The following is a 7,871-nucleotide window of genomic DNA, read 5'->3' on the forward strand; positions in this document are numbered from 1 at the left end:
ACCACTTTTTAGCCAACATTGATGTTTTTATATGATTAACATGCACACATTTTAAATAATTTATGTCTGTCAGATGTGATTCTTCTTCTTTGCCCTTCATCATTATGTAAATATTAGAAAGAGGTGTCAGACTGTTTACATGCTCCAAACACATAAAAACTACATATTTACAGCCGACATGTTTTTCCCACATTTCAACTTCAAAGCACATTAACACACTGAAGACTTCACAACTCGGGATGTGGGAAAGAAGCATGTGAATGTACAGGTGCACATCACATACATACAAGTACAACTGAATAACTACACTACAAAGTAACTTGTACCTCAGTGGAATTTCAAATCCCTGATTCTGCCCTGTGGTGAGCTCCAGCACAACAGCCTCCTTCAAACAGATGATCCAGGCTCCAGGCCCAAGCGACAGGTTGCTTAAAGTGTCTTCCAGGAGACTAACCTGTTCCTGCCAACCTGGATAAAATGCATAAAGAGTGAGCCACTGAGCGCCCCCTGCTTATATCAGCTCTGAATGACACAATAGTCTCCAGGTGTGTCTGTAGTATGAGAGGCAATAAGGGTGGAGCGTCTATGGAGCAGGAAAGCTGGGCTGGCACCAGTACCATCAATACCAGGCCCCAAGCTTCACCTGTCACACACCTGCAGCTCTCTGCAGCTCTCTGACTGACTGACAAGTGACTGAGGTCAGCTCATCTGCTGGCTTTTAATAAAACACCTTGACAGAAGAAATGGAAACCCTGGGACACTTCTAGTGTTCACACGTACTACATCACCGACGCTTTCACAAGGATATGGAGAAGAAAATCAAATAGGAAAAGTAGTCTGCTATTTGTTATGGGGTCTAGGGGTATGGGGGTGCAGGGGCGTCAGTGGATACCCCTCAAAGACGAATTGTATGCATATTTAAAAATAGCGCAAAATTTAAAAAAGTTTCAAATTTCAACATTTTGTGGTGAAGGCACTAACAACTCAATAATCTGTCACTGGAAGCAAATCTAAAACCTCTGTGAAATAAATACAGACAGTGAGAACTCTGTACAAAGGAACCATTGGTCTCAATTCAATTCTATTCCCGGGGCTGACCAATGAGCTGCCGTCCTGGGACAGCTGAGGCCTGTAGCTACCAATGCCTCCTCTGTGGGAAAAAGTGGACTGATGACAGCCACTTGTCCCATTCATATGTCGCTCAATAAATGAGATATTTATAGGACTTGTGCCAACCATCAATCCACAAGCTCCCACAGAGGCTTTGAAAGGAAAAACACTATGAACTTGAAGCCGAGTGGTGAGCTGGGCTGTGGGCTGCCAGAGTATCTGAGGTCCCATGGCGCTGGATCAAGAGCTTTCAACGCCTCCTTAGTGGAGTGTGAAGGTTAGACTGATGGTAGGCAGGGTTTAAACCTTTGCTGAGTGCGAATGTCACTGATTCACATTCACGACACGAGAGCTCCTGACATCCAATTTAAAAAAGAAACAAATAAAAGAGAAATGGCAGATAAGGTTTATAACTATCAATGACTTCAGCAAAGATTTAGAGGAAAACCTGTCTCTCTAAGTGTAGAAATGGCCAGCGAGTTTCTTCAGGAGTGTTTCTGAACATTGAAACCTAACAGACATATCTGGACGTACAGTGTAAACCTCTGTATGTTGTGAGGCTGGGGCACAGGGCTGAGAATCAAATGAGAGTGGATCAAAATGAGGCTTTGTATTAAAATATGACAAATTACACTTATCAAACACAGGGAAGTATAAATGAAGTCCCTTCTCTAATAGTACAAACCTGCCTTAAGTAAAGGCATTTTACCTTCTGCAGCTGAGTAAAACGAAGGCTCCATTTTAGGATATATTGAAATAATTTTAGTAGTTGTCGGCTATTTGAAGAGCTGATGTTGATGGAAAGCACAACCTCGTCTCATTTATGTTCTCTATAGCAAAAGAAAACATTTTAATAATTGTTGGATTTATTAAGAATGAGAAAAGTGTAAAACTACATATTTTTATTATTAATGATGTGCAAGGTGTCTCTGATAGTTCTGGTGTACTGCAGGTCTACTGTAGCGTCACATTTAACAATGACAATGTAAACACACACGGAGCCTGACGCTGAAGCAGCAAAATGAAATTCAGTCATCACTGACTTCATGATTTACTTGTTGGCTTTTTATTTTAATGCTACTGTGACTTTCAATTATTTCATTCATGAAAATGGTCGATTATTTTAGCACGTGTTCAAAGCTATTACCTGCACCTTGAAAAACACATGCAAACTGTATTTAGTAGAAACATAATACATCACAGTTTTCATAAACGTTGTATTTTATTATTTTACAGTATAATAAAGTGTCTGGGAATATCAATTAGTAGGACACAGAAATTATAAAAACAAAGAAACTGCGATAGAACATGAATTTTGTTCAGTTGGACAAATACCATGTCAAATTTTAAATCATGTCAAACTACCTTGATTCTTAATAGTCCAGCCAACATGGGTGTCGTTCGAACACCTCCCACTAGGTGGCGCTATCGCAGCGCGTCACATCCGATACGCCTTGAAAACCCCACCAGAAGGAGTTGGTGACGTCAGCTGCCGTAAACAACGTCCAGACGTCTGAATTAGCAGCTTATGATTTAGCCCGGAAGCTAACAACTTGGTTTTCTTTTTAGTTTCCTTTAGTTTTGGTTTGGTTTGGCGCCCCGGGACACTGTATCACATGGGGACCGAGAGCTTACCATGAAACTCCGGCTGCAGAATGACAGGTGAGCCGCAGCCTTCACAGCCGTCGGTGTGACCTGGGAGGAAGCTAGCTAGCTGCTAATGCTAACCCCAGCCCAGTGCTGCTCAGGAAGCGCTCGGCTGTTTGCTGTCTCGGTCCTCACCTGTGTGTGTGTGTGTGGAGTTTGATCAAAGACCGATGCTACTGTCATCAACATTAACTAATTATTTGTATAAAGACTGAGACGATCAGGACGAGCTAACTTCTGCACTTTCACCTGCTGATCAGTCAGTTGAAGTTAGCAAACAAAACTCCAGCTAACTCAACAGTGATCCCTGTTGATGCTGTACAGTCTTTATTACTCAGCCAGTTAATATGTGAATACAGTAAATGTTTAAAAACAACACGGAGTCAAAATTGTCCTTCACAGACAAAACATGAAAACCAACACAAGAGATTTACAGCACTTTCTTTGTTCAACATCTGTTGTTTTTAAATGTTCTGTACAGATACATTGATTTGATCTGTCTTTTCTATGGAAGGAGTGATTCCAGACGAGCACTGAAAGTAAGGGAGTCTCCTACTGTAATGCAGCCCAATTCGAGCGAGCAGGACGCTCATGCAGGAAATGGTTTGTCCCTGACGCTGCAACAAGATCTTCTCACCAGGACGCCGGGCTCTGGTTCAGCTGCTGCCAACCCTGAGAGCCACGAGGTGCGGGTGCCCATGGCAAGCGAGACTGGGGAGTCCGGTGGAGGGACATCATCATCCAGGAGGTCCAGAGTCAGTTTCCACAGCCACCCCCATTCACACTCACACGGACATAATCGGGCGCAGCATCACTCCAATTCTGAGCCCGAGCTTGACCCGCCTGACCCTGATCTGGACTCGGGAGAACCCAGCTCCTCCCTGTCTGAGCTTCGCTATCTCTTCCGCTGGCTCCAAAAGAGTCTTCCTTTCCTCATTATACTGTGTGCTAAGCTGGTCATCCAACATACTCTTGGTGAGTACGAGTAATGCAGAGATCATTCTGAAAAACAGTGAACACAAGAGAAGCCTCTCAAATTCCCTCTTTGTTTTCCAGGTCTAGCAGTTGGGGTTGGCCTCTTCACAACTTTTTTATATGTGAATAAAAGTATACAAACGCAAGTTTTTCTTCAGGTAAGTCAAGAGCATGAAAGTCATCGATTCATGATGCAGATCATCTCTGCTGTTAGAATCCTAAACTATGTTTTTACCCGTCTTAGGATCATCACTCAAAGCTACAGAGCATCTGGCTGCTACTCTTCCTGATCTTTTCAACGCTTCTGCTCTACTACACTTTTCTCACTGAGACACTTTACTATTGGTAAGGTCCAACTCATCTGGTGCAATCAGCAGAGATAAATCTATACTGTGTCACATTGACCACTGTATGCATACGCTGGCTAAATGAACTGCACCTTATTTAACAGCTAAGCCTGGGAAGCAGTTTAATTTGAAAGAATTGTGCCACTTAACCTAAATGTCGGTTTCCTTCCAGCCTCATCTTCCTCAGCCCATCCATTGAGCCGCTGGGTTTCTGGGAAGTTCTCTGGGCAGTCGGCATCACCAATTTCATCATTAAGTTCCTCGTCATGGGGATTAAGTGCCTTATTCTGCTGCTGCCGTCTTCACTAGTGACCAACAGAGCCCAGGTAAGACTAGTGGATTTGATTTTGGGCTGTTTGATGAAAGAAAACAATTGTCACTGTAATGCTAAGTCTTTCTGTCTTTTTCTGTCTCCAGGGGAGGTGGATGATGCTGACTGAGGAGCTGGGTCAGGTGCACCAGGCCATGGCTCCAGTTTCACTGTGGTTCCGCTACCTGGTCACCTACCAGGAGGCTGAGGGGGCCGTTGGACTCACACTCGGGGTCCTGCTGGCTTTGCTCTACCTCATACTGAAGGTGTGGTCACTGGAATTTTACAGATGTAGGCTACAGCTACAGCTAATACATTTGAGTTTAAACCAGTGTTTTTCAAACCAAAACAATTTCGGTCCAGACGAGCGTTTAGCTCCATATCAGAACTAATCTGTTCATACAAAGACACTTGAAAACACATAGCAGAGTGTGCAGGCCAGTGTGAGCAGCAATCTGTTACTGAGCTGCAGAAAATACTCCCTAATGATAATGAACACATTTCCTTTGTCGACTAACCATGAGGTGGAACTGTGATGTTAACGTTAGCAACACTCTGCATTCACTGCTGGGATTCGACAAGACCCATTCAGGAAGTGAATTGATGTTTGAAACTGTCTGTGTTGTCCAGACGGAAACGCAGCCTCTCAGTTTTCAAACAAGAAATGTAGCCAGTAGTGTTTCCAAAGGTTTCCATTTAAGGGATTTGAAAACACCTCAGTCGTTTGGACACCAGGTGAAAACAAAACAAAAGTGAAATGTATAAGTGGATGAAGCCGCAGATCTTTGTTGTTTTCATGTTTAAAGTGACACTTTGACTATAAAAAATTGGTGTTTATTAACAATTGAAATTGTTTAATTTAAATTGTTTTGTTCTTTCTCTCTTTGTTGCAGCTTTTAGGATTGTATGGCCAGTGGACATCTTTACTTAAAACCGTGAGGATATGTCTGAAGGGAGAGGTTAGTGTTTAACATCTTTATTCAAAAGTTAATGATCAGTGTGCAGTCACCAGCTGTGTTGGTTTATTTTCATGCCTCTGCACCGACGACAGTGACCTGAGGGGATATGTTTTCAGGTTCCCCTCGAGAGAAGTTCTTCAAATTTTGTGCAATCATTCACTTGGACTCAAAGACGCACTAATTGTCTTTTGTTGATCGAAAGTCAAGGTCACTGTTTGGCCACACATTTGACACTAACATTTATTGGATTCGATTTTGGTTGACAAAAGTCAAAGTGGCTGTGACCTCAAAAAACCATTTTTTGCCACGTGAATGTGTTCTCTTAAGAACTTTGAAATTTGGCACAAATGTCTCCTTAGACTCACTGATTACCTGATTTAGATTTGAGGTCAAGGTCACGTGGCCTCACAAAACATGTTTTTGGCCTCTTGAACATGACATCTCACATCTGACTCTCTGGAATTTCTCATTAGATTTCATTAAAGGTTACAGTGACCCCATGAATCTGGATTTTTCTTTTATGTAAACTGAAACTGTCCCGGTTGTCAGAGACATACAACCGCATGTAATTCTAGTTCTCTTTTGTTCCTCAGCATACAGGCACAGCAGCCACTAGGAGTCAGTGCAGCGAGGCGGGAGATGTCTGCCCCATCTGTCAGGGAGAGTACAGGGAGCCCCGGGCTCTACTCTGTCAGGTAAAACCAAACTACTACATCTGTCGTACCATAACGTTGTTCAGGCTTTGTCATGATTGTAGTTGGTAGGAATTTTCTCTGAGGAGTGTTATTAAGTATTTATTACTTAAAGGAATAGTTCACCCAAAAATGAAAATTCACTATCTACTATGCCGATGGAGGGGTGGGTGAAGTGTTTGAGTCCACAAAACACTTTTGGAAAAACAAAAACACAAAATGCCTCCATACTGCTTGTGTGGTATCGTAAGTGTCCGTAAGCCCTGGCTTTCAATTCGACTTGAAACAGCCTCATTTACACCAAGTTTTAAGTCTAAATGTCCACTGTTATCCTCCTAGCCCATTTTTATTTTGGAGTGAACTTTCCCTTTAACAAAAGTTGTATAATAAAAATTAGGTAAAAATTTTCACACCTGACTGTTTTTAGTCTGTGAAAATACAAAAACCAGGCGACACAATCTTTGCTCGTCCATATCCTTCTGTAATGTTCTTTATTAAAACTCCTGCTCTCGCGGTTGCTACTGTAAGATAACCCACATTCTCCTTTTTGAAACGATCCTCTTCTCATCTAATCCCTTGTTTTCTTGAGTTGATCTTTTGCCCTGTTTGTGTACATGGGCCGGACGCACTAACACGATGCTGCTTCTCTGTTGCGCAGCACATTTTCTGTGACGAATGCATCGCTCTGTGGTTCAACCGGGAGAAGAGCTGCCCGCTCTGCCGCACGGTGATCACAGAGAAGGTCTACAAGTGGAGGGACGGAGCCACATCTCCACACCTGCAGATTTACTGATGGATGAGGGGGCGGGACATTGCTATTAGTTTGTACTTTAATGTGATTCTTTTTTTTTCTATGCCTGTCAAACCCCACTGACAAGTAATGTTGTACACACTGTTTGATGCATCAGCTAAGGGCTGCACCCACAGCTCACACCTGCAGGAGACACGTTCCTGCCTTATCCACCAGCACATCCCTCCACGTCTCTGACAGACAAACGGAAAGTTGATTATTTTCATCCCTTCAAATGTTTTTTTTTTAAACAAATTTTCAGTTTAAAGTTTCTCCCCCAGTGTTGCTTTTATTTACCCTTATAATCTTAATATAAACTTTCTTCATGGGGCAGTTGTCTACTTGTAAATATGGAAAGATTCAGAAATATATTTAAAATGAAGTATTTTAAAAAGAGTTGCTCTCCATCATACGTTTGAACAAAAAGGGCAAAACATGAACCTTGTCCATCCAGTGTTTTCTAAATTTTTGGACGCGACTTTTGTGATTTGTAACAAATGTGCGGAGTAGAGCGGCTGCACATCTCTGCTCAGGAGCGCTCGCTGCTTTAACGGGTTCAAATGTGAGACTGAAGGGCTGACGACCACCTCACTGCAGAGCACACAGTAAAGTCACATGGTGCAGATAAAGGAACTGTCAACACGATGATCAGTTTGCCTTTTGCTTTCAGTTTTTGGTGACAATTTTTAACAACTGGTAAAAAGGATGCAACTGCGCTTGTGAGATTGATTTACACAAAAAAAAATATTTTTCTATAGAGGTGAATCAGCCTCGTTTTTGTAAAAACCAAAGACTGGGAGAAACATCTATTTTATTATGTACAAAATTAATTTTACTGTGTTATTTTTATCCATTTTGATCCATCAAGTATCTGAATAAAGATTTACATTTGATTGATGTGTGACTTGTTTCATGAAGCACAATGACAATCGTTTATTTAACTAACAGTAAAGTCAGCTAATATGAATCCCTAAATGGCACTAACACAATCAAAATTAATTTGGCCGTTACATTGCCTTTTATCAGAAATGTTTTTTTTAT

At 41.9% G+C, this 7,871-nt stretch overlaps 1 protein-coding gene across 1 annotated transcript; it reads left to right on the forward strand.

Moving 5' to 3' along the window:
- Nucleotides 1–2,573: 2,573 nt before the first annotated feature.
- rnft1 (ring finger protein, transmembrane 1) lies at nucleotides 2,574–7,723 on the forward strand. Its single transcript, XM_035178531.2, has 9 exons — nucleotides 2,574–2,772; nucleotides 3,272–3,732; nucleotides 3,814–3,890; nucleotides 3,977–4,077; nucleotides 4,252–4,405; nucleotides 4,497–4,655; nucleotides 5,283–5,348; nucleotides 5,942–6,043; nucleotides 6,699–7,723. The coding sequence occupies exons 1-9, from the start codon at nucleotides 2,747–2,749 to the stop codon at nucleotides 6,831–6,833; spliced, it is 1,281 nt and encodes a 426-aa protein (XP_035034422.1). The 5' UTR covers nucleotides 2,574–2,746; the 3' UTR covers nucleotides 6,834–7,723.
- Nucleotides 7,724–7,871: the final 148 nt, after the last annotated feature.

Source organism: Hippoglossus stenolepis, chromosome 15, assembly GCF_022539355.2.
Source record: "Hippoglossus stenolepis isolate QCI-W04-F060 chromosome 15, HSTE1.2, whole genome shotgun sequence".
NCBI classification, from domain to species: domain Eukaryota; kingdom Metazoa; phylum Chordata; class Actinopteri; order Pleuronectiformes; family Pleuronectidae; genus Hippoglossus; species Hippoglossus stenolepis.

What these genes read in the sequence shown, in the direction of transcription:
- rnft1 (XM_035178531.2), top strand. Translation starts at nt 2,747, where the DNA reads ATGAAACTCCGGCTGCAGAATGACAG. An exon ending in GGATATGTCTGAAGGGAGAG is followed by an intron (nt 5,349 to 5,941) that starts GTTAGTGTTTAA and finishes TTTGTTCCTCAG; the next exon opens with CATACAGGCACAGCAGCCAC. An exon ending in CCCGGGCTCTACTCTGTCAG is followed by an intron (nt 6,044 to 6,698) that starts GTAAAACCAAAC and finishes TCTGTTGCGCAG; the next exon opens with CACATTTTCTGTGACGAATG.